Source organism: Vipera ursinii (genome assembly GCF_947247035.1).
Source record: "Vipera ursinii genome assembly, chromosome: 4".
Taxonomy (NCBI): domain Eukaryota; kingdom Metazoa; phylum Chordata; class Lepidosauria; order Squamata; family Viperidae; genus Vipera; species Vipera ursinii.
This window is the reverse complement of record NC_139514.1, coordinates 117,168,002-117,192,532: the sequence shown is the minus strand read 5'-3', so window position 1 is coordinate 117,192,532 and position 24,531 is coordinate 117,168,002. Positions and strand designations below refer to the sequence as shown.

Sequence of the window (24,531 nt, the reverse complement as noted above, 5' to 3'; positions counted from 1 at the left end):
GTGTATGCAAAGTGACGTGGGAAGTGCTTTAAAAAGAAATATAAAAACACAGCGGTAGCAGTCTTCCAATATTTGAGGGGCTGCCCCAAAGAAGAGGGAGTCAAGCTATTCTCCAGAGCCCCCAAAGGCAGGAGAAGAAGCAACGGATGGAAACTGACCAAGGAGAGAAGTAACCATGAACTAAGGAGAAACTTCCTGACAGTCAGAAGAATTAACCAGTGGAACAACCTGCCTCCAGAAGTGGTGAATGCTCCAACACTGGAAGTTTTTAAGAAGAGACTGGACAGCCATTTGTCTGAAATGGTACAGGGTTTCCTGAGCAGGGGGTTGGACTAGATGACCTCCAAGGTCCCTTCCAATTCAATTCAATTCAATTCAATTCAATTCAATTCTATTCTCTATTCTATTCTATCCTATTCTATTGTTATTCTATTCTATTTTTATTCTTCTGTTATTCTATTCTTATTCTCTTATTCTATTCTATTCTATTCTATTCTATTCTATTCTATTCTATTCTATTTCATTCCATATATTTATTCTATTCTATTCTATTCTATTCTATTCTATTCTATTCTATTCTATTCTATTCTATTCTATTCTATTATTTCATTCCATATATTTATTCTATTCTATTCTATTCTATTCTATTCTATTTATTCTATTCTATTTCATTCCATATATTTATTCTATTCTATTCTATTCTATTTATTCTATTCTATTTCATTCCATATATTTATTCTATTCTATTCTATTCTATTCTATTCTATTCTATTCTATTCTATTCTTTCATTCCATATATTTATTCTATTCTATTCTATTCTATTCTATTCTATTCTATTCTATTCTATTCTATTCTATTCTATTTATTCTATTCTATTTCATTCCATATATTTATTCTATTCTATTCTATTCTATTCTATTCTATTCTATTCTATTCTATTCTATTCTATTCTATTCTTTCATTCCATATATTTATTCTATTCTATTCTATTCTATTCTGTTCTATTCTATTCTATTATTTCATTCCATATATTTATTCTATTCTATTCTATTCTATTCTATTTCATTCCATATATCTATTCTATTCTATTCTGTTCTGTTCTGTTCCGTTCTATTCTCAGTAAAGATTCTATTCTATTCTATTCTATTCTATTCTATTCTATTCTATTCTATTCTATTCTATTCATCGTTATAACATTCTAAAAAGAAATACAAAAACACACCAGTGTTTTCAAAATTTGGCAACTTTTAGACGGGTGGACTTCAACTCTCAGGATTCTCCAGCGCGGAATGCTGGGAGTTGAAGTCCAGCCGTCTTAAAGCTGCCACTTTTTTTAAAAAAGCCCATATTTACCACCACTCAAAAACGAGTCCTTTGGCGGGGAATTTTTTTTTTGAGAAGAGTATAAAAGACAGGGAGGGAGGGAGATTTAAGGGAGGAGGAAAAAAGCTAAATTGCAAAATGCTGCGCCGCCAAAGAAAGTAACGTGGGGAAATCCTCTCCACCTTCTTAACTCCCACTTGTTGTTGCTCCCCACTAGCATGGCGGGAGTCGTAGTTCGAAACCAGAGGGCTGCTGGGAAATGTGGTTTTTCTCCCACTTCCTTGCTGGGTCTTTTGAAGGCTTCCTTGATTCAAGCCGGCATCAGCTACCGTTGGAGACCCGCTTTCCTTCAAGGTGAGAGATGGAAATTTAACTTATTTATTTATTTGCAAAAATGAACGTTGCAAGACAAGGGCCTGTTTGTCTGGATTTGCGTTTGCATTTGAAAGCTGGGAGAAAAGGAGCATGTTTGTTTTCTCCAGCTTTTTGAACCAGAACGGTGGATCTGGCAAGCCGGGAACAAAAAAGTCTTTCCCAGGAATAAATTTAGGAAGGAACAGCCTCACTTTGCCATCAGCTTTTTAAAGGGGGGCTCTGAAAGTTTTCTGCTTTTGAAAAGGCGGCTCTATTTTTTTTTTTTTTTGCAGCTTTCTTCAGTTCGTTTGCTTTGAGCAGGGGTCTTCAAACATGGCCCTTTTGTGACTTGTGGACTTCAACTCCCAGAATTCCTCAGCCAGCCTGAGGAATTCTGGGAGTTCCATGGCTGGCTGAGGAATTCTGGGAGTTGAAGTCCACAAGTCACAAAAGGGCCAAGTTTGAAGACCCCTGGCTTTGAGCCTTGCTGGGCTGGAGCATTTGTCAGAAGGGATCCGCTCCAGGACCAGTCTGAGGGCTGGCAGCTATTTTACGCTATTTGAAAATAATCTGGGGAAGGAAAAGAGGGGTTCATTTCTTAATGGCGCGCCTAAGATTGAGTTAGACTGCTGGTTTTTGTTTCTTTAATTCACACGTCACGAAATCGTCCTATGTAACTTCTTGTGGTGCACTGACGACGTTAGCTAGTTTGGTAATGAAACGTCTGCAAGAAAATCACCAAGCGCCTCAGATGCCACTTCTGGTGTTTATTTGTAATTTAAAAGTTACCTAAGAGAAAATGATGGTGTTGATTTGTTCTTTGTACTGCAAAGCCTCTTGCAACTGTGTTTCAGGCGTTCACCTAGCACCGATGTTCCTAGCCTGGCTTCCGATTTCATAATATTAGTCTCGTTTACTATCGCAAGAATCCCTTGAAAACTAGAAAGCGAGAGACCGGGAGTTCTAGTCCTGCCTTAGGCAGGAAAGTCGACTGGGTGACCTTGGGCCAATCACCAGGAGACGGTGAGTTCTAGTTCCACCTTAGGAAAGTCGACTGGGTGACCTTGGGCCAATCATCAGGAGACTGGGAATTCTAGCCCCACCTTAGCCATGAAAGCCAGTTGGGCCAGTTATTCATTCTCAGCCCTTCCCACCTCACAGGGTTGCTGTTTTGGGGAAATATAGGAGGAGGGAAGTGTGTTGCATATGTTTGACACCTTGGGTTGTCTATAAAATAGTAAAATGGGAGATAGATAGATAGATAGATAGATAAGATATAGATAGATAAGAAATAGATAAGATTGGAAATAGACGAATGATAGATAAATAGATGATTGATGGATAGATAGATTAGATAAGAGATAGATAAAATTAGAAATAGACGAATGATAGATAAATACTGTAGATGATTGATGGATGGATAGATAGATTAGATAGATTAGATAGATAAGAGATAGATAGATAGATAGATAGATAGATAGATAAAATTGGAAATAGATGAATGATAGATAAATAGATAATTGATGGATAGATAGATTAGATAAGAGATAGATAAAATTAGAAATAGACAAATGATGGATAAATAAGATTGATGGGTGGATAGATAGATTAGATAAGAGATAGATAAAATTGGAAATAGATGGATAGATGAATGATAGATAAATAGATGATTGATTGATGGATGGATAGATGGTAGATAGCTAGATAGACAGATGATAGAGAGGTAGGTAGACAGACAGACAGACACTGTTGAAAGAAAGACAAAAAAAATGCCATGGTTTTATTTGTGTATTCCAGAAGGTTCAACTTGAGGATGAAACCTCACCCAACAAGTCCTGTTTTCAGATTCCTGTTTCACACATGCCTCAAGTCTCCCCGGAGAGACCCGCTTCCCTCCCTGGCTAAAAAAAGGGCTCTTTGGACAGAACTGAAAATCCTTCGGCACGGCTGTGGACGGTGGGGGACCGTCACACCTGCGAGGACCTTCCACATCAGCCCCAGGGCTCTGGAGACGCTTTGGGACTGTGGCCCCGTGCAGGAGTATTTACAGACCTTGAAGCAGGAATACGAACGGATTGACACGTTGCTGAGCGCCTGCGCCGTGAACGAATTTAAGATGAGGGACCTCAGTGAGCGGCGGGCTGAATTGTCCCCCTTGGTGGAGACATTTCAAGAAATTCAAGAGGCCGAAAAAGAAATTGAGGAACTGGAAAAAATGTGTACAGGTAGGTGGTGCGGGTAGTCCTCAGCTTACGACCACAAGGGAGTCTAAAACCTCTGTTGTTAAGCGAGACGTTTGTTTAGTGAGCTTTGCTCCATGTTTACCACGGCAGTTGTTAAATGAAGCAGGCACGGTTGTTAAGTGGATCCGGCTTCCCTCATCGACTTTGCTTGTCAGAAGGTTGCAAAAGGGGATCCACGTGACACACGCAACCCCCCCCCTCCCGGGATGCCGCAACCGTCGTAAGTACATGCCAGTTGCCAAGCCTCTGGATTTTGATCACGTGACCTTGGGGATGCTTCAAAGATCGTAACTGAAAAACAGTTGTAAGTCACTTTTTCAGTGTCGTTGTAACCTTGAATGGTCATGAAATGAATTGCTGTAAGTTGAGGACAGCCTGTATAGAACTTTTTTTTTTTGGCATTCATTTTGGGGAACCCCCGCAATTTCTTTGCTTCCACTACATCTAAGAGAAGTGTCACCCTTATCTTCAGACGTGTAGTATCACTTACTCCTCTCTTTTCTGTTTCCGTGGCTCGGCCCTTTTATTACAGAGCTGACTAAATCAGAGGAGAAAACCCTGCTAGAACTTGTGACGGAGGAGAAGGAAAGCACGAACCAGAAGATTAAAGGACTCTATCTAGAGGTGAGCAGAAGCCAGCTGCATCCAGCTGTTGTGGTCTGCAATGTCAAGAGTGCTGGGCAGCTGAAACTGCTCATGGGAACGCATGCACTTTCCCAAAAAGAGAAAAACAGATAACAGAATGTTCTGTGGAATGGAATAGAATGGAATAGAATGGAATAGAATGGAATAGAATAGAAAAATGTAGAATAGAATGGAATGGAATGGAATGGGATGGAATGGAATGGAATAGAATAGAATAGAATAGAATAGAATAGAATAGAATAGAATAGAATAGAATAGAATAGAATAGAATAGAATAGAATATTGGAGAATAGAATAGAATATGAATAGAATAGAATGCAGAATAGAATAGAATAGAAAAATGTAGAATAGAATAGAATAGAATACAATATGAATAGAATAGAATGCAGAATAGAATAGAATAGAAAAATGTAGAATAGAATAGAATAGATACAGAATACAGAATGAAATGGAATGGAATGAGAATAGAGTAGAATGGAATGGAATGGAATAGAATAGAATATAGAACAGAAGGAGAATAGAATAGAATAGAAAAATGTAGAATAGAATTAGAATAGAATGCAGAATAGAATAGAATAGAATAGAATAGAATAGAATAGAATAGAATAGAATAGAATAGACCTTGGAGGTCATCTAGTCCAACCCCCTGCTCAGGCAGGAAACCCTATACCATTTCAGACAAATGGCTGTCCAGTCTCTTCTGAAAAACCCCCAGTGATGGGAAAGGAAGGAAGGAAGGAAGGAAGGAAGGAAGGAAGGAAGGAAGGAAGGAAAGATAAGAGAGTTGGACCTTGGAGGTCTTGTAGTCCAACCCCCTGCTCAGGCAAGAAACCCTATACCATTTCAGACAAATGCTTGTTCAATCTCTTCTTGAAACCCCCCAGTAATGGACCACGAACAATGACCATTTTTCAGACTTACGACCTTTGCAGCATCCCCATTTGGTCACGGGATCCAAATCCAGAGACTTGGCAACTGGTTGAGACTTATGACCGTTGCTGTGTCCCAAGGTCACGTGATCCCCTTTTGCCACCTCCTGACCAGCAAACTCAGTGGGGGGAAGCTGGATTCACTTAACAACCGAGCTACCCACTTATCAACTGCTGTGATTCACTTAACAACAGTGGCCAGGAAGGTTGTAAAATGGGGCCAATGTAACCAATATCTCATTTAGCCACAGAAATTTTGGTCGTAAGCCGAGGACCCCCTGTCACTATGAAGGGAACTCGGAAGTTACAAACCACGTCGGAATGGAGCTGTAAGATTATTTGTCAACCGATTTTTGTTTTTCAGCTCTGTAAGAAGATAACGCCGAGGGACAAATATGACGAAAGCAGCGTCCTTTTAGAAGTCACAGCTGGCAGGACGACGGGAGGTGAGCAAAGAGGAGCAACCTAGAACTAAGGAGAAACTTCCTACTGTTAGAACAATTAACCAGTGGAACTCCTTGCCTCCAGAAGCTGTGAATGCTCCAACCCTGGAGGTTTTTAAGAAGAGACTGGACAGCCATTTGTCTGACATGGAATAGGGTTTCCTGCCTGAGCAGGGGGTTGGACTAGATGACCTCCAAGGTCCCTTCCAACTATATCATTATTATTATTATTATTATTATTATTATTATTATTATTATTACTACTACTACTACTACTACTACTACTATGAAGGCTACTGCTAAGCACATTGATTTGTGCTTTAAATTGTAAGCCGCCCTGAGTCTTCAGAGAAGGGCGGTATATAAATGGGATTATTTATTTATTTATTTATTTATTTATTTATTTATTTATTTATTTATTTATTAGATTTATATACCGCCCTTCTCCCGAGGGACTCAGGGCGGTGTACAGGGCAATTAAAATATGACATACAAAAGTTAAAAATAGATTAAATTAAATTTAGCCCCAAACAAAATAAATTAAATTATGAAATTTAAAACCCCAATCCCTCAGTCTAGGCCGGCAAGCTCGAATAACCAGGTTTTCAGATCACAGCGGAAAGAGCGAAGGTCAGGAGCCATCCGGAGCTCAACATTAAAATAAAAATAAAAAAAATAAAATACTATTACTACATCAGAAACACAAAGTGATTCCAAATGGAGTTCCTGGCTTTGCAGAACTGATTTATTCTGTGGCCTTCCTCATCTGTCATTCCTCGCCTTACGACCAGAATGGAGCCCCAAATTTCTGCGGCTAAGTGACGCAACGGTTGTTAAGCGAGCTTCGCCCCATTTTGCGACCTGTCTTGTTAAGCGAATCAGTTGCAGTGGTGAAGTTAGTAACACTGTGTTGAGGAATGAATCTGGCCTCCGCGTTGACTTTGATTGTCAGACGGTCGCAAAAAGGGGATCACTTGATACACACACACACACACACACACACACACCGGACACTGCGACCATCACAAATACAAGTCAGTTGCCAAGCCTCTGAATTTTGATCAGGTGACCATGGGGAGGCTGCAACGGTCGTACGAGTGAAAAATGGTCGTAAGTCCCTTTGTTTCAGTGGCCTTGTAACTTTGGTCACTAAATGAACTGTTGAAAGTCAAGGATTACCAATGGATCAATATTAATCAAAGCCCTAAGTCATGGGTAGGCCACCTTGGCTCTTTTATGACTGGTGGACTTCAACTCCCAGAATTCCTGAGCCAGCCATGCTGAGGGGAAAGGGAGAGGTTTCCAAGCTGAGCCAGGCTGGCTCAGGAATTCTGGGAGTTGAAGTCCACCAGTCATAAAAGAGCCAAGGTTGCCTACCCCTGGCCTAGGCCTAGGCCGCTTTATGACTCGTGGACTTCAACTCCCAGAATTCCTGAGCCAGCCATGCTGAGGGGAAAGGGAGAGGTTTCCAAGCTGAGTCATGCTGGCTCAGGAATTCTGGGAGTTGAAGTCCACGAGTCGTAAAAGAGCCAAGGTTGCCTACCCCTGCTGTAAGTCAAGGGAGACAAAAACCAAGTATTAATTTAATTTAATTTTTAATTTTATTGAATTTATATACCGCCCTTTCCCGAAGGACTCAGGGCGGTTTACAGGGTATATAAAAATAAATCAATACAAAAATTAAGAGCAATTTTAAAAGATTAAACTAAGTCCCTGAAAAAATATAAAACCCCAGTTAAAACCCCCCAATTAATACTCAGCCTGGGCCGGAAAGCTCGAAGAGCCAGGGCTTCAGGTCTCGGCGAAATGATTGAAGGTCGGGGGCAGTCCTAAGCTCCACGGGCAGCTGGTTCCAAAGGACAGGCGCCCCCACCGAGAAGGCCCTCCTTGTTTCCTTGTTGCCCGAATTTTGTATATATTGAAACATTTTGTATATGTCACATCACATGCAAACAACATTGTCTGTTATTTGTCGTAAGGGATCACCGGGCGGCTGCAACGGTCATTATGCGTGAAGCATGGTCCTCGGTCGTTTTTTTCCAGTGCTGTTTGTAACTCCGAATGGTCATTAAGCGGACTGTTGTAAGTCAAGGACCACCTCTGTATTAAAAATATTTACTCCTGCTGATATTTATTTCAGGGCGTTTTGCCTTCCAGGTGACATTTGCCAGCAATTTACGAGAGAGCTCTTCGACATGTACCAGAGTTACGCCGGATACAAAGGCTGGACTTTTGAAATCACCAAGTACTGCCGAGCTGATTTTGGTAGGAGAAGCAACCCCCCCCAAAATGTCTCCACGGATCGCCTCCTCTTTCCTCCCCCCCCCAAATGAAAGATATTTTGCTTTTTTCAGGGGGTCTCCACCACGCAGCCGCCCGCATTTTGGGAAGCCACGTCTACGAACACTTGAAGTTTGAAGGAGGGACCCACCGGGTGCAGCGCATCCCCCAGACGGGCTTGTCTTCCAGAATGCAGCGGATCCACACCGGCACCATGACGGTCATCGTCCTCCCTCTGTCCGAGGAGGTAGATGTTTGCTCAGGGCTTTTAGTCCTCTCTCTCTGTCTCTCTCTCCTTCTGTTGAAGGCCACATCTGAGTTAGCATCAGACCAACCCTTTCCATAGCTGTGACTCCATCTTGCAAGAGGCTCCAAGCCTTTCGATGTTTTAGAAGGAGGAATTCCATTTATATCTGTTGCTGGATCTCCTTTTTCACTCCCCTCTTTTCCTTCCTTTCCTCCTTTCCTGTATCCATCTTATTGTCTTGTCTCCTTCCTTCCTTCCTTCCTTCCTTCCTTCCTTTATTTCCTTCCTCCCTCCCTTCCTACCCTTTCTTCTTCCCTCCCTCCCTTCATATCCCCTTTTCTTCTTTCCTTCCTCCCTCCCTCCCTTCCCTCCCTCCATATCCCCCTGCTTTCCTTTTTTCCTTCCTTCTTCCCTCCCTCCCTCCATATCCCCTTTTCTTCTTTCCTTTCTCCCTCCCTCCCTCCCTTCCCTCCCTCCATATCCCCCTTCCTGCTTTCCTTTTTTCCTTCCTTCCTTCCCTCCCTCCACATCCCCTTTTCTTTCTTCCTTCCTCTCTCCTTCCCTTCTTCCTTCCTCCCCTTCCTTCTTCCCTCCCTCCCTCCATATCCCTTTTCTTCTTTCCTTCCCTCCCTCCCTCCCTCCGTCCCTTTCCCTCCTCCCTCCCATAAAATTACACATCAGATTTCTTTTTCTCAAGGTACAGATAAAAATCAACCCCAGCGATTTACGGATTGATACATTTCGAGCCAAAGGTGCCGGAGGACAGCATGTGAATAAAACAGACAGCGCCGTTCGAATTGTGCACGTCCCCACAGGTAAGGTGTTCCTGGGTTTTTTAATCATCATTTCCTTATTGGTGTAGATATGTATAAATATTAGTCCAGTATTAATGTCCTAGCTTCTAATATTCATAGGCGGCTTTTTCCCCCTCTTAGACCTCAAGGTTAGCTATACGCCTTTACTGTGTTATTTATCACCTGCACAAAATTGTGTTTCCTTATGTGTTTCCCCAAGTTATCTTAAGACCAACAAGTTTTGCGATGCTTCTCGGTACAAAAAATACATTCTATGTGAGAAAAATGCATGTTTAAGCCCCAAATAAAAGATACATAATTGACAGCTTAAACTTCACCCCCCCCCCTCTCTCTCTCTCTGTGTGTGTGTGTGTAAATTTTTTGAATTGCTAACAAAGAATTAAAGGGAGACTGATATGCATTTCAAACTTATTTGTTCTCATCAGTCAGCCATACCCTTCTGAGATTGGAACCTGGGCTGATTGCACATTAGGCAAGGTAATCTAAATACTTAACAAACATTTAACACATATCTCCTTTGCTTCTCAGCTAACAAAGAGAGAGAGAGAGAGAGCCTGTGGCCTAGGGGTTAAAACAATTGCCTAATGTGCAATCAGCCCAGGTTCGAATCTCAGAAGGGTATGGCTGACTGATGAGAACAAATAAGTTTGAAATGCATATCAGTCTCCCTTTAATTCTTTGTTAGCAATCCTATCTATCTATCTATCTATCTATCTATCTATCTATCTATCTATCTATCTCCATCCATCACAGCCATCCATCCATCCTATCTGCCTGTCCACCCTTCTCTCTCTCTCTCTCTCTCTCTCTCTCTTCTCTCTCTCTCTCTCTCTCTCTCTGTCTCTCTCTCTGAAAGAGGACTTTTTGGGTGTTAAAAGGGCAGAGATGGTCGTTAAGTCTCAGAGGTTTCCATAATTACTTTGTGGATCTCGGTGGGATCCTTTCTCGTCCTCCGAAGGGATCGTGGTGGAATGCCAGCAGGGCCGGTCTCAGCTAATGAATAAGGAAACAGCGCTGCAGACCCTGAGAGAGAAGCTCTACTTTCAGACTGTCATGAAGGACATAAACGAACAACAAAGTACGAGAAAGCTGCAGGTAAGATCCTATTTCCTCCCCCGCCCTCTGAATCAGTCCTAGAGATGAAGACGCCATAGAAGAGGGTGTCTCTAGAGATTCTCAGTCCTCCAAGTCACGGTTGTCCCGAAGGTGCTTTTTTCAGGAGGCCATTGGACTTTCTTTGTTTTTCTTTGAAGACGTTTCACTTACCATCCCAGAAGCTTCCTCAGCTCTGACCAGATGGTGGGGAATGTTAGGATTTATACCCCTTGCAGACCGCTGGTCATTTGCGTCTTTTTAGAGAGCCTTTGAGGCCACTTGGTGGTTTGTCTGTGTCCTGATGGAACTTTCTTATTATGCTTTGAAGACCTTTCCTTTCTCATCCCAGAAGCTTCTTCAGCTCTGACTGGACGGCGCGGAAGGGAAGGATTTATACTCCTTGCAGACAGCTGGTCATTTGCATCCTTTTAGAGAGTCGTTGAGGCCACCTGGAGGTTTACCTGTCTCTACTTGAGTAGTGCAAACGGGTGTGGAGCCTTTTTGGGATTGCTGAAATCCATCAGCAGCAATCCTGACCCAACTTGGTAATGTTATCAGGGCTAAAATGGAGTGAGGCTTGCAGAGTGGAAGAGAAGGAGGAATGTGATGTTCTTGGTGCTCTCTGAGCTTGGTTCTCTTGCAGACATCTCACTACCAAGCTAGGTAACATCATCAGTGTACCTCATCAGCGAAAGAGTCATTTGACTTTGTAGAAGTGGGAGATAAAGACACAGGACAGCCGTCCTTCAGCGAATACATGCTTTGTGTGGCCCTAGTCAGCCTTGTCAGGTGGTTGAAAGAAGACGCACACTCAAGTACTGTACTGTGCACTCCTCGTCTTGCCTTGTCCAGGTCACAGTAGCAAAAGCTCAGCTGGTTTGGGTGTTCTTCCTAGTCCTAAGGCAGGTGAAAAACCATTTTTCATTTGGATTCCTTGCAACCCAACTAAAAACCCTTGATGAAATGTAAGGTGATTACAAGAAACTTAAAAATTTTGAAGTGTGTGGTGTAACACACTGTAAAAGAATCTTCTGATAATTCTGTTGTCAAGCTTCAAAGAAACCTCAGGATGATGATGATGATGATGATGATGATGATGATGATAATAATAATAATAATAATAATAATAATAATAATAATAATAATAATAATAATAATAATAATAATGTTGGAAGGGACCTTGGGGGTCATCTAGTCCAACCCCCTGCTCAGGCAGGAAACCCTATTCCATGTCAGACAAATGGCTGTCCAGTCTCTTCTTAAAAACCTCCGGTGTTGGAGCATTCATAGCTTCTGGAGGCAGGTTGTTGCACTGGTTAATTTTTCTCACTGTCAGGAAGTTTCTCCTTAGTTCCAGGTTGCTTCTCTCCTTGATGAGTTTCCATCCATTGCTTCTTCTCCTGCCTTCGGGCACTTTGGAGAATAGCTTGACTCCCTCTTCTTTGGGGCAGCCCCTGAGATACTGGAAGACTGCCATCATGTCACCCTTGTCCTTCTGTTCGTTAAACTAGACATACCCAATTCCAGCAACTGTTCTTTGTATGTTTTAGCCTCCAGTCCCCTGAACATCTTTGTTGCTCTTCTCTCTACTCTTTCTAGAGTCTCAACAACTTTTTTACATGGTGGTGACCAAAACTGGATGCAGTATTCCAGGTGTGGCCTTACCAAGGCATTGTAAAGTGGTATTAACGCTTCACCTGATCTTGATTCTATCCCTCTGTTCATGCAGCCTAGAACTGTGTTGGCTTTTTTGGCAGCTGCAGCACATGGCTGGCTCCTATTTAAGGGATTGTCCACTAGGACTCCAGGATCCCTCTCACAGTTGCTACTATTGAGCTTCGGCCATTTCTGTTTCTTGGCTTGCCTACAGATCCAGGGGACTGTGCACTTGAGGATGTCAGCTGTGAAGTCTGGGAATCAAGGTCCTTCAGACGGTTTACGAAGTAATGAAAGATTTCTCTCATAACAATGGTCTGACACTTAATTGAGGAATGGGACTTGCACTGTCACCGGGAAGGGGAGTTTCTATGCTTTTAATTTGCTGTTCTGGCACCAATTTAGCCAGAGCTGCTTTTCCTTTCATCTGTGCTGATATGCTGTGCTCAATCAAGTTTTGCATTAGGGATTGGAACGTCTCGGCTGTGCTTCCTTCGTTGGGATCGTCCGTCGGAGCCTGGACATCTGTGTTAACAACTGACTCACTTAGCGAGAGAAATTTCGGCTGAGTTGTAAGCTCAGGGCCACCTGATTTCTTCTTTCACAGTTAGGGACAAGATCCCAGTCGGAGAGAATTCGCACGTATAACTTCAATCAAAACCGAGTCACAGACCATAGGATTTCTTACGACATCCGTGATATCAAGGTATTTATGGTGGACAGATTTTTTTTTCCCCGGCAACCAGTAGCAGCTGTAGTTTATCCAAGGGGCAGTGATGATGTATGAAAGGGCTAAACTTGAATATGTCACTCCTTTTTCAGGTTTTGTGGGCTGCTTTTAATTCAAATGCTAACCAAGAACAATTGCATGGGCAAACATTTGCATGAGCCACTGATAAGCAGAGTAACAAAATGGTCTTCTAGTCCAACCCCCTGCTCAGGCAGGAAACCCTATGTGGGGTTAGGAAACCTTGGCTCTTTTATGATTTGTGGACTTCAATACCCAGAATTCCTGAGCCAGCCAGGCTGACTCAGGAATTCTGGGAGTTGAAGTCCACACGTCATAAAAGGGCCAAGTTTGAAGACCCCTGCCTTAGACCCTTTTTTCTGCATCCTAACGAAAGCCTCAGATTGAGGGTAAAATATAAAGAATTTTCTTCTTTTGAGTGGGGGCCTTGTGAACTAAACTAATCTATGGAGAATAAGCCCTATTCTTCCTTCAACATAAGGAGGAAGTAATGGAGCGTTGGTGTTTGTAAAGGACTTGGAAAAACATCCTCTATGCAAGTTATGAGTTGGTAAAGTGGTTGAAGTGAGGTTGAATTGACTCCTTAATCCCTAGCCCTGTGCTATACCATTTCAGGCAAATGGCTGTCCAGTCTCTTCTTAAAAACTTCCAGTGTGGAGCATTCACCAGTTCTGAAGGCAGGTGGTTCCACTGATGAACTGTTCTTCACTGTCAGGAAATTTCTCCTTAGTTCTAGGTTGCTTCTCTCCTTGATGAATTTCCATCCATCCATTTCTTGTCCTGCCTTCAGGTGCTTTGGAGAGCAGTCTTCCAGTATTTGAGGGGCTGCCAAAAGGAAGAGGGTCCCACGTTATTCTCCAAAGGATCAGAGGGAAGGACGAGAAACAATGGATGGAAGCTGATCAAGGAGAGAAGCAACCTGGAATTAAGGAGGAACTTCCTGACTGTGAGGACAATCAACCAGTGGAACAGCTGGCCACCAGAAATCGTGGGCGCTCCATCACTAGAGATTTTCAAGAAGAGACTGGACAGTCACCTGTCTGAGATGGTATAAGTTCTCCTGCTTAAGCGGGGGGCTGGACTAGAAGACCTCCAAGGTTCCTTCCATCTATTCTATTCTATTCTATTCTATTCTATTCTATTCTATTCTATTCTATTCTATTCTATTCTATTCTATTCTATTCCATTCCATATTTTCTATTCTATTCTATTCTATTCTATTCTATTCTATTCTATTCTATTCTATTCTATTCTATTCTATTCTATTCTATTCTATTCTATTCTATTCCATTCCATTCCATTCCATTCCATTCCATTCCATTCCATGCTATGCTATTCTCTTCTCTTCTATTCATTCTATTCTTTTTTCTGTTCAATTCTATTCTAAAATAAATGTACATCATAAGATCTGAAGTGTTTCGGAATGATTTCCTAGCCCTCTTGACAAGTAGATTTGGGGCCTTGTGTTGGCCAGATCTGTCACGATAAAGATAACATTTGCTTTGATCCTCGGCAGTCCACAGCAACTCCTTCAAATGTTTGCTTTGTTTGGTAGGAATTTTTAAACGGTAAGGAACATCTGGATAATCTAATCAGCAGCTTGTTGGAGACATCACAGATGAAACTCCTGGCTGAGCAGCTGGAAAACAATTTGAAATCTGTCAGCAGGCTCCTGACTGACTGAATGAACTAAACTTAAAAAAAAAGCCCTTTTATTCAGTGTTTGTAAAATTAAAGAGAACTATCTAAGAAACACCGATCCCTTCGTTTAATTTCATGTTTGGTTAACGCGGTCTCTGATTTCACAATCATTTTCCAAAGGAATAATCTACGTTCCCCCCCCCACTGTGTACAAAATGTGTACGTAATTTCAGAAAGGAGCAAATACATTAGTGTCTTAAGTTCTGATTGGGTTATGAGAGCGGGAGGAGAGAGGACAAATAGGTTTATCAGCAAGTTAAATAAGAAGCAGATCAATAGCTTGTGAAGACTGCCGATGAACGGAACTCAACCTGTACACAAAACTTGCAAACTCGATGCTCTCGTGAAATTTCTACCATTTATTTGTGTTCCAAAAAGTTTGGTTCGCTGGCAGTTAAAAAAACAAACAAACAAATATAATCCGAAGCCATATTCCAGTCTATATTCTCTACAGTAAACGCACAAAGCAAAGAGAAAGAGAAACAGGTATATTCAAAACAGCTGTAAAAACAATTCCAGCAGACCTGTTGAGCCAACGATTGTAATAAGTTAATCAAAGGCCATACCAAAAGTGCAAAAGGTCACTCTGTGAATATAAGGGGTAGGCGTCATGGTTCCGACAGATGAAACTCTTCAAAAGAACTTGGAGGCTTTGTTTACCTTCAAGGATCTTTTATTCGAGTAGCAGAATATCGGCACTTACATAATCGAAGCCAAAAACTGAATACCCCTCCCCTGGGCACCTAATATCAAAGCACAATTCCCTCCCTCAATTAACCGTCATAAAACACATTCCCCTGTTAGCTTGAAGAAAGAGCTTCTTCTCCAGCTCTGCAGCCCACCAATTCTTTATCAGTTCTGGGCTCAGTAACCTTGATTCTCACGCTACGTTTAGTGTTGTTATGTCGAGCTGGGCTCTCATTCACATTCCCCGCTCCCAGCATCATCTAATTCTAAAAGCGAAAGGGAAAAGATGGCTACATTTCCATCTGTGGTCAATGGAAAAACATCCGATGTTAGCAGCGTTGACAGTAGGGATGGATAAAAATGGGAGTATGTAGAGAGAAAGAACAATAAACACTGATTTGCTTCTGAAAACTGGATGGCTCTAGTCGGCTTTAAGTACAGATAGTGCTAGACTCATAACTGTTCATTTAGTGACGGTTCGAAGTTACGACAGTTGCTGGAAAAAGCGAGTTATGACCATTTTCCACACTTACAACCGTTGCAGTCACCCCAGGGTCACGTGTTCAAAATTCAGACGCTTGGCAACTGACATGTACTTGTAACGGTTGCGGTGTCCCGGGCTCAATGATTGAGATTCGGAGGCTGGACAGCTGGTTCCTATTTACGACGGTCACAGCTTCCTGGGGTCACGTGATCCCCTTTTTTGCATCCTTCTGACGAGCAAAATCCATGGGCACGCCGGATTCCTTTAACGACCGCGTGACCGATTTAACAACCGCAGCGATTCACTTAACAATTGGAGCAAGAAAAGTCGCAAAATGGGGCAAAACTCACTTCACAAGTTTCTCACCCAGGAAATGTCTCACTTAGCAACGGAAATTCTGCGTTCGGTTGTCAGTAAGTCGAGGGCTACCTGTGGAGAGACAGCGTGCAGCCTTTTACCTCGAATTCACGTGTTGCCATGGCAGATTTTGCTAAAAAATGCAGATAAAAAACATCTTAAGAGGGTACAAAAAGCCAAGAATGCAGCGCAATTGTACACGAACACACACAGACACACTCCCAAGTTTTAAATTTAAATCCCATTTCTGGGTGTTTTTATTAAAATCCGCAATGTGCAATTGCATTCCATCTGTTGCATTAAATCTTATCAGGAAACCTACGGCGTCTCCCAACTGCAACTAATAAGATTTTATTTTAAATTACGTTGCTGGGTTTTATTATTATTATTTTTTTAAAAAAAAAATTCAGATCTCCTGGATTCAAATTTTAAAAATCGAAAAATAATAATAATAATCATCATCAAACAGTAGCTGATCACACAGAAGGGCCCAGGCTGATGTATAAAGCTGATTTCTTGTTATTGTGGAAGTATATTCTATTCTTAACTTTTTAAAACAGTTCTGTTGAGCTCAGCGCGGCCCTTGACTTGAGGATTTGGGGAGACTGCTGGTTTACCGATGAGTAAGCTGGTTAATTTTCCCGAGTCGCTCTTTGTTGTTCGTCGTCTTGTACACGGTGATGAGGAAGGGGAAAGCCGAGGGCAGCTCCACCTTATCGCTCAACTTCTGATGGCCCCAGTGAAGGCAACGAAGCCTCTCGGCCAAGTCTTGCCTTCCCGATTTCTCCAAAGCCTCTTGAAGCAGCTTTGTCTTCTTCGGCTTGTCCCACGACCGTTCGTACCTGGAGAGAAGGGCCAACGGAGAGCGTCAGAATAATTGCAGAAGGAAGCAGCTGCCCCGTCATTCAGCCGTCTCCGTATTTAGTCTGAAGAGTTCATTCTTCTCCAGTCTTTCTACCGTTTGCTGTTCACGTGATCCTCTCATAGTTCTAAGAAAGGAGAATATTTACAGCTGAGGGTTTAAGCTGTTCTGCTGTTTTACCCTACTCTACCCTAACCCTAACCCTACTCTTCTTCTGTTATTCTTCTCTTCCCTTCCCTTCTGCATTCTGTTCTGTTCCATTCTAATTCTATTCCATATATTCTATTCTATTCTATTCTATTCTATTCTATTCTATTCTATTCTATTCTATTCCATATATTCTATTCTATTCCATATATTCTATTCTATTCTATTCCATTCCATATTTTCTATTCTATTCTATTCTGTTCTGTTCTACTCTACTCTATATATTCTATTCCATTCCATATTTTCTATTCTATTCTATTCTATTCTATTCTATTCCATATATTCTATTCTATTCCATATATTCTATTCTATTCTATTCCATTCCATATTTTCTATTCTATTCTATTCTGTTCTGTTCTACTCTACTCTACAGGGAGTGCAGAATTATTAGGCAAATGAGTATTTTGACCACATCATCCTTTTTATGCATGTTGTCTTACTCCAAGCTGTATAGGCTCGAAAGCCTACTACCAATTAAGCATATTAGGTGATGTGCATCTCTGTAATGAGAAGGGGTGTGGTCTAATGACATCAACACCCTGTATCAGGTGTGCATAATTATTAGGCAACTTCCTTTCCTTTGGCAAAATGGGTCAAAAGAAGGACTTGACAGGCTCAGAAAAGTCAAAAATAGTGAGATATCTTGCAGAGGGATGCAGCACTCTTAAAATTGCAAAGCTTCTGAAGCATGATCATCGAACAATCAAGCGTTTCATTCAAAATAGTTAACAGGGTCGCAAGAAGCGTGTGGAGAAACCAAGGCGCAAAATAACTGCCCATGAACTGAGAAAAGTCAAGCGTGCAGCTGCCAAGATGCCACTTGCCACCAGTTTGGCCATATTTCAGAGCTGCAACATCACTGGAGTGCCCAAAAGCACAAGGTGTGCAATACTCAGAGACATGGCCAAGGTAAGAAAGGCTGAAAGACGACCACCACTGAACAAGACACACAAGCTGAAACGTCAAGACTGGGCCAAGAAATATCTCAAGACTGATTTTTCTAAGGTTTTATGGACTGATGAAATGAGAGTGAGTCTTGATGGGCCAGATGGATGGGCCCGTGGCTGGATTGGTAAAGGGCAGAGAGCTCCAGTCCGACTCAGACGCCAGCAAGGTGGAGGTGGAGTACTGGTTTGGGCTGGTATCATCAAAGATGAGCTTGTGGGGCCTTTTCGGGTTGAGGATGGAGTCAAGCTCAACTCCCAGTCCTACTGCCAGTTTCTGGAAGACACCTTCTTCAAGCAGTGGTACAGGAAGAAGTCTGCATCCTTCAAGAAAAACATGATTTTCATGCAGGACAATGCTCCATCACACGCGTCCAAGTACTCCACAGCGTGGCTGGCAAGAAAGGGTATAAAAGCAGGAAATCTAATGACATGGCCTCCTTGTTCACCTGATCTGAACCCCATTGAGAACCTGTGGTCCATCATCAAATGTGAGATTTACAAGGAGGGAAAACAGTACACCTCTCTGAACAGTGTCTGGGAGGCTGTGGTTGCTGCTGCACGCAATGTTGATGGTGAACAGATCAAAACACTGACAGAATCCATGGATGGCAGGCTTTTGAGTGTCCTTGCAAAGAAAGGTGGCTATATTGGTCACTGATTTGTTTTTGTTATGTTTTTGAATGTCAGAAATGTATATTTGTGAATGTTGAGATGTTATATTGGTTTCACTGGTAAAAATAAATAATTGAAATGGGTATATATTTGTTTTTTGTTAAGTTGCCTAATAATTATGCACAGTAATAGTCACCTGCACACACAGATATCCCCCTAAAATAGCTATAACTAAAAACAAACTAAAAACTACTTCCAAAAATATTCAGCTTTGATATTAATGAGTTTTTTGGGTTCATTGAGAACATGGTTGTTGTTCAATAATAAAATTAATCCTCAAAAATACAACTTGCCTAATAATTCTGCACTCCCTGTATATATTCTATTCCATTCCATATTTTCTATTCTATTCTATTCTATTCTATTCTATTCTATTCTATTCTATTCTATTCTATTCTATTCTATTCTATTCTATTCTACTCTATTCTATTCTATATTTTCTATTTTATTCCATATTTTCTATTCTATTCTATTCCATCTATTCTATTCTATTCTATTCTATTCTATTCTATTCTATTCTATTCTATTCTATTCTATTCTATTCCATTCTGTTCCATTCTATTCTATGTATTCTATTCCATTCCATATTTTCTATTCTATTCGATTCTATTCCATATTTTCTATTCTATTCTATTCTATTCTATTCTATTCTATTCTATTCCATATTTTCTATTCTATTCTATTCCATATATTCTATTCTATTCCATATATTCTATTCTATTCCATATATTCTATTCTATTCTATTCTGTTCTGTTCTACTCTACTCTATATATTCTATTCTATTCTATTCTATTCTATTCTATTCTATTCTATTCTATTCTACTCTACTCTACTCTATTCTATATTTTCTATTTTATTCCATATTTTCTATTCTATTCCATCTATTCTATTCTATTCTATTCTATTCTATTCTATTCTATTCTATTCTATTCTATTCTATTCTATTCTATTCTATTCTATTCTATTCTTCTATTCTATTCTATTCTATTCTATTCTATTCTATTCTATTCTATTCTATTCTATTCTATTCCATTCCATTCTGTTCCATTCTATTCTATGTATTCTATTCCATTCCATATTTTCTATTCTATTCTATTCTATTCTATTCTATTCTATTCTATTCTATTCTATTCTATTCTATTCTATTCTATTCTATTCTATTCCATATTTTCTATTCTATTCTATTCCATATATTCTATTCTATTCCATATATTCTATTCTATTCTATTCTGTTCTGTTCTACTCTACTCTATATATTCTATTCCATTCCATATTTTCTATTCTATTCTATTCTATTCCTTATTTTCTATTCTATTCTATTCTATTATTCTATTCTATTCTATTCTATTCTATTCTATTCTATTCTATTCTATATTTTCTATTTTATTCCATATTTTCTATTCTATTCTATTCCATCTATTCTATTCTATTCCATCTATTCTATTCTATTCTATTCTATTCTATTCTATTCTATTCTATTCTATTCTATTCTATTTCATCCCCATCCTCCTATCCTATCCTATCCTATCCTATCCTATCCTATCCTATCCTATCCTATCCTATCCTATCCTATCCTATCCTATCCTATCCTATCCTAAATGAGGGATTCCTGCTGCTTTTGTGCTTGGTTGTTTATTTACAGATGTTTCATTACCCAAGTCTTCAGTGCTACTAAGGCAAAGCCCACTCTTCCCTAGCACTGATGATGTCACCTAGGTGGGTAAGAAAAGAACCAGGTTCAGAGAGCACCAAGTTCTCAGTTTCTGAATTTATCAGTTTATGCTTTAGAGGTCCTTCGTCATTTCTGTAATAGTAAATCAACCTTCAAAATTTATAGCCTGGTTTTACATTTTTTTTTTACTCCTCTGATTTGACCAACTTGCCTCAGGAATAGAGAACAACCAATTGAAGTACTCCAGATGTGGAAAGCTTGACCTGACCAACGAAATTAGCCCCAGGAGAGATTATGTAGAGCAGGGGTCCTCAACCCCCGGGCCGTGGACTGGTACCAGGCCGCAGCATGCCGGCAACCAGTCCGCACAAACAAGCAAAGCCCCATCATCCATCCATGCAGGCAGCACACAAAGCACGCCCCCTCCAGTCCACGGAAAAACGTCCCTCCACGGAACCGGTCCTGGTGCCCCAAAGGTTGGGGGCCTCTGATGTAGAGGAACAGAGTGATTTTGAACATGGAAGGACGTTCCTTGAACAACCAACTTGGGAGCCATCGTTATAAGTCCACGCCTCTCTGTTTTTTTGCTACTTCCCTTGAGGAAGGAACCACGGGGACATTCTAAGTTGAGAAAAGTATTATGCCTGAGATGCAGTCATTTTCAGAAAAGTAGCCTTGAGATCTGTTGTAGCTACAAGAAGTACATGTAGGCTTTGACTTACAACAACAGCTCGTTTAGGGACAGTTCCAAGTTACAACTGCGTTGAAAAGAATGACCTTATGACCATTTTTCACGCTTACGACCCTTGCAGTCACCCCAGGGTCGCGTGTTCAAAATTCAGAGGCTAGGCAACTGACATGTACTTATAACAGTTGCAGCGTCCCGGGGTCACGCGATCTCCTTTTGCGACCTTCTGAGAAGCAAAGTCAATCGGGAAGCCAGATTCACTTAACAATCGTGTGACTAACTTAACAACTGCAGTAATTCACTTATCAACTAGCGCGAGAAAAGTCGTCAGATGGAGCACAACTCACTTAACAAGTTTCTCACTTAGCAACAAAAAATTTGCACTCAATTGTGGTCTTAAGTCGAGGACTACCTGTATTTTATGGTGCCCTTTAAGCTTAAGGTTGCACATTCTTGTTTTGTAATCCTATCTGTTGGTGAATGGCTACTTTTGGGAATATTGGTATCCTTATCAAAGTTCAAGCCATCTCCATTTCTTAACCTATCTCCTCCATCCACCCATCCATGTAACTATCCATCCATCCATGCATGCAACCATCCATCCATGCAACTATCCATCCATCCATCCATCCATCCACCCATCCATGCAACTATCCATCCATTCATCCATGCAATCATCCATCCATGCAACCTTCCATCCATGCAACTATCCATCCATCCATGCATGCAACCATTCACCCACCCACCCATGCATCCATCCACCCGTCCATGTATCCCTCCACCTACCCGCCTACCTTGGATTATGATAATTCTAGATGAATTTGAAGATAATAAGTCTAGATCTACCTGTTCCAGCAGTCCGGCCTGGCCTGATAGCCCTTGGGGTTTCATTTGTTTTTACTATTGTTTAACTGTATACCTACCGTGCTCTGTACACCACCCCAAGTCCCTCGGGAGAAGGGCGGTATATAAAAACAAACAAACAAATAAATAAATAAATAGATCTCAAGAGCTTATGCCAATGCCAAAGACTTTGGATTTCTTCTGTACTTTGTCAGGATTATCTTACCAGTGTTCCAGCATCTTTTGGGCTTGACTCCTCTTCTCCGGGGTGAGGGCATGGATATGGCTAATTTCAGCACGTGTGAATCCCAGTTCATAGGCCACCATTGGCCACTCGAAGCTCAGTTGCTTGCCGAGATCTCTGAGGGACTGGAGATTGATGACAGCATCCTAGTACAGGAGAAGACAGTGGTAGGACATGATCCGGCACTTGATGCAGTCAACAGGGGACTGTCAAAATCAGAGTTGCCCTGCCTTTATTCCCCCAACTCCAATCCCGTAAGAGGCTGGAATGACACATTTAGGCTTTTTCTAAGGTGGAGTTTCGTCCTGACCAAATAAAAGGATAGAGCCAAGGAGAGAATTCATCTATAAACCAGGTTCTCCTTTGACTTTCTCTTATGTCTCTACTCATTCAAGCCAATATGCAACTTTTACAGACTAACTTTAACAAACAAGGTTACAAATTTTTACAGATAAGCCTACCATCAAAGCAGCGGTATGAAGAATCAAATCCACTGCTTATTTTTTACATTCTAATCGATGTTTTTCAAACTTGGGGACTTTTAAGAAGGACTTCAGCTCCCAGGATTCCCTAGCCACCATGCTGGCTGGGGAATTCTGGGAGTGGAAATCCACACACCTTAAAAGTTGCTGAGTTTAAAAAGCACAGATTTAGATGAATTGCTTTAATTAGCACTGATCCCCCCTCCCTCTTCCTTCCCTTTCTTTCTTTCCATTTCAATCATTCCTTCCTTCCTTTCTTCATCCATCCATCTCGATCATTCCTTCCTTCCTTCTTTCTTTCCTTCCTTGTCCTCCCTCCTTTAATGGCCTGATTAGAGTGTTGATGATCTTTAATTAACATTGAATAAACACCATGTATACCAACAATAGAATGCATTCTATGTTTTAGAACACTATAATAATAACAACAATAACAACAATAAAAAAATACTAAGATGTGGGGTTTTTTTTATTGTTAGTTATAAGGAGCAGGGGCGCCGACAGAAAAAAAACGCACCCCTATTTTAAAAACCCACCTTTCTTAATATTTCTTATTTATTTTCTGAAGGGATTAATGAAAAATCTGAGTCAAAGAGCTGGAAAATGTACGTGAATGCAAAACTCGTATTATTTTGATGGCACCACCCTACTACCATTTGCCAGCCACAGAGTCAGCTTGGAATTTAGGCATCCAGAACGCTGGTCTCATACTTAAAATAATTAGACGTCTTTGATTCCAAAGAAGGATTCTGACAAAATGAAATATCTTTGGCTTACCTCTTGAGCTTTATTTGGCATTCTGATTCAGGAGCCACAGGGTGCTTGTGATTCAAGAGGGAAGCTGTCTAGAAATAAAAGGATGTTTGTTTTTGGTTAAAATTTATGCCATACGTCGTACCAATGTCATTATTTTTTTTATCCGTGATCAGGTAGCAATATTTTCAGACAAATCCATTTTATTAAAAGGTGTGAAAGTGCCTGACTTTTAATCAAATTGGTTAGGCTAAATAAGAAGCCTTGGTTCCCTGATATTTAGATACCATACAGAAACTTCACTTTTGTCTGCAGTGAGAAATACACATTCCCCCCCCCCCCAAGCAGTAATGTCCTAATTATGTTTGGTGTCAAAGGCAAATAATTCGATCCATAATTTTGATAACCCTTCCATTGAAAAGAGTAATCCTTTAAATAAATAAAATAAAATAAATACTGGCTTTACCGATGAAAAACAGTACAAGGGAAGGAATCGTAGCCTATTGTTTTATTGCAGCGCTTTCAATCTTAAACCTGTTTAAAGGCAGTCTATAAAATTCAACATAATTTCAACCTAGTGGACTTTTTTGGGGGGGGGAATCACAGAGGGCTAAATCCTGCCTGGCTCCAGAGAAGCAATTTCCTTCCTTTAAAAGATAGTTTGGAAATTCTGAGGACCCAACTCTGCAAAATATTTCTAAAGGCAGTATTAAATGTGAGCCCCATCACATCGTTAAAATGGTAAAGTAATAAAAGTTCTTTTTTAATATACAACATCGTAAGATTCTTGTTTTGCTTACCTGTTTTTTTTAATCGAATAGTTGCTTTTCTTCTTCAATTTCATGTATTTCTCAGGTTCCTATTGCAAAAGTCAGAGCTTTGAAAGGCATCTAGAGAAAACTGATTTACGTTGAGACAGTTATTTGAATATATCCGTGTGTTGCTAGACACTCACTACAACAAAACTAATGTTAATTTTTAACGTGCTTTAAGCTATTTGTTACCCACGACTGAGTACATCTGAAAACTTTGCTGGTAACTGTTGAATAATACTACATTTTGTTCCAGTTAAGAACATACATTTCGAAGAATGCCCAATGCATTCTTGAAAACGGTCACCCAGTTTTAGATAGAAACTGTGTAAACAAGGTA

The 24,531-nt window shown here is 40.7% G+C and overlaps 2 protein-coding genes across 2 annotated transcripts; one reads left to right on the top strand and one right to left on the bottom strand.

Moving 5' to 3' along the window:
• Window positions 1–2,245: 2,245 nt before the first annotated feature.
• On the top strand, window positions 2,246–14,519 carry MTRF1 (mitochondrial translation release factor 1). The gene is made up of 10 exons (XM_083362334.1): window positions 2,246–2,701; window positions 3,476–3,903; window positions 4,454–4,545; window positions 5,860–5,941; window positions 8,096–8,203; window positions 8,293–8,465; window positions 9,163–9,280; window positions 10,239–10,375; window positions 12,639–12,737; window positions 14,335–14,519. The coding sequence occupies exons 2-10, from the start codon at window positions 3,492–3,494 to the stop codon at window positions 14,461–14,463; spliced, it is 1,350 nt and encodes a 449-aa protein (XP_083218460.1). The 5' UTR covers window positions 2,246–2,701; window positions 3,476–3,491; the 3' UTR covers window positions 14,464–14,519.
• Window positions 14,520–14,817: 298 nt separating this feature from the next.
• LOC310640188 (p53-induced death domain-containing protein 1-like) lies at window positions 14,818–23,471 on the bottom strand. The gene is made up of 4 exons (XM_083362362.1): window positions 23,404–23,471; window positions 22,127–22,290; window positions 16,626–16,850; window positions 14,818–16,141 (listed from the first exon to the last, which is right to left on the bottom strand). Exons 1-4 carry the CDS (start codon window positions 23,422–23,424, stop codon window positions 16,117–16,119), a joined length of 435 nt encoding a protein of 144 aa, XP_083218488.1. The 5' UTR covers window positions 23,425–23,471; the 3' UTR covers window positions 14,818–16,116.
• Between the last annotated feature and the right edge of the window lie 1,060 nt (window positions 23,472–24,531).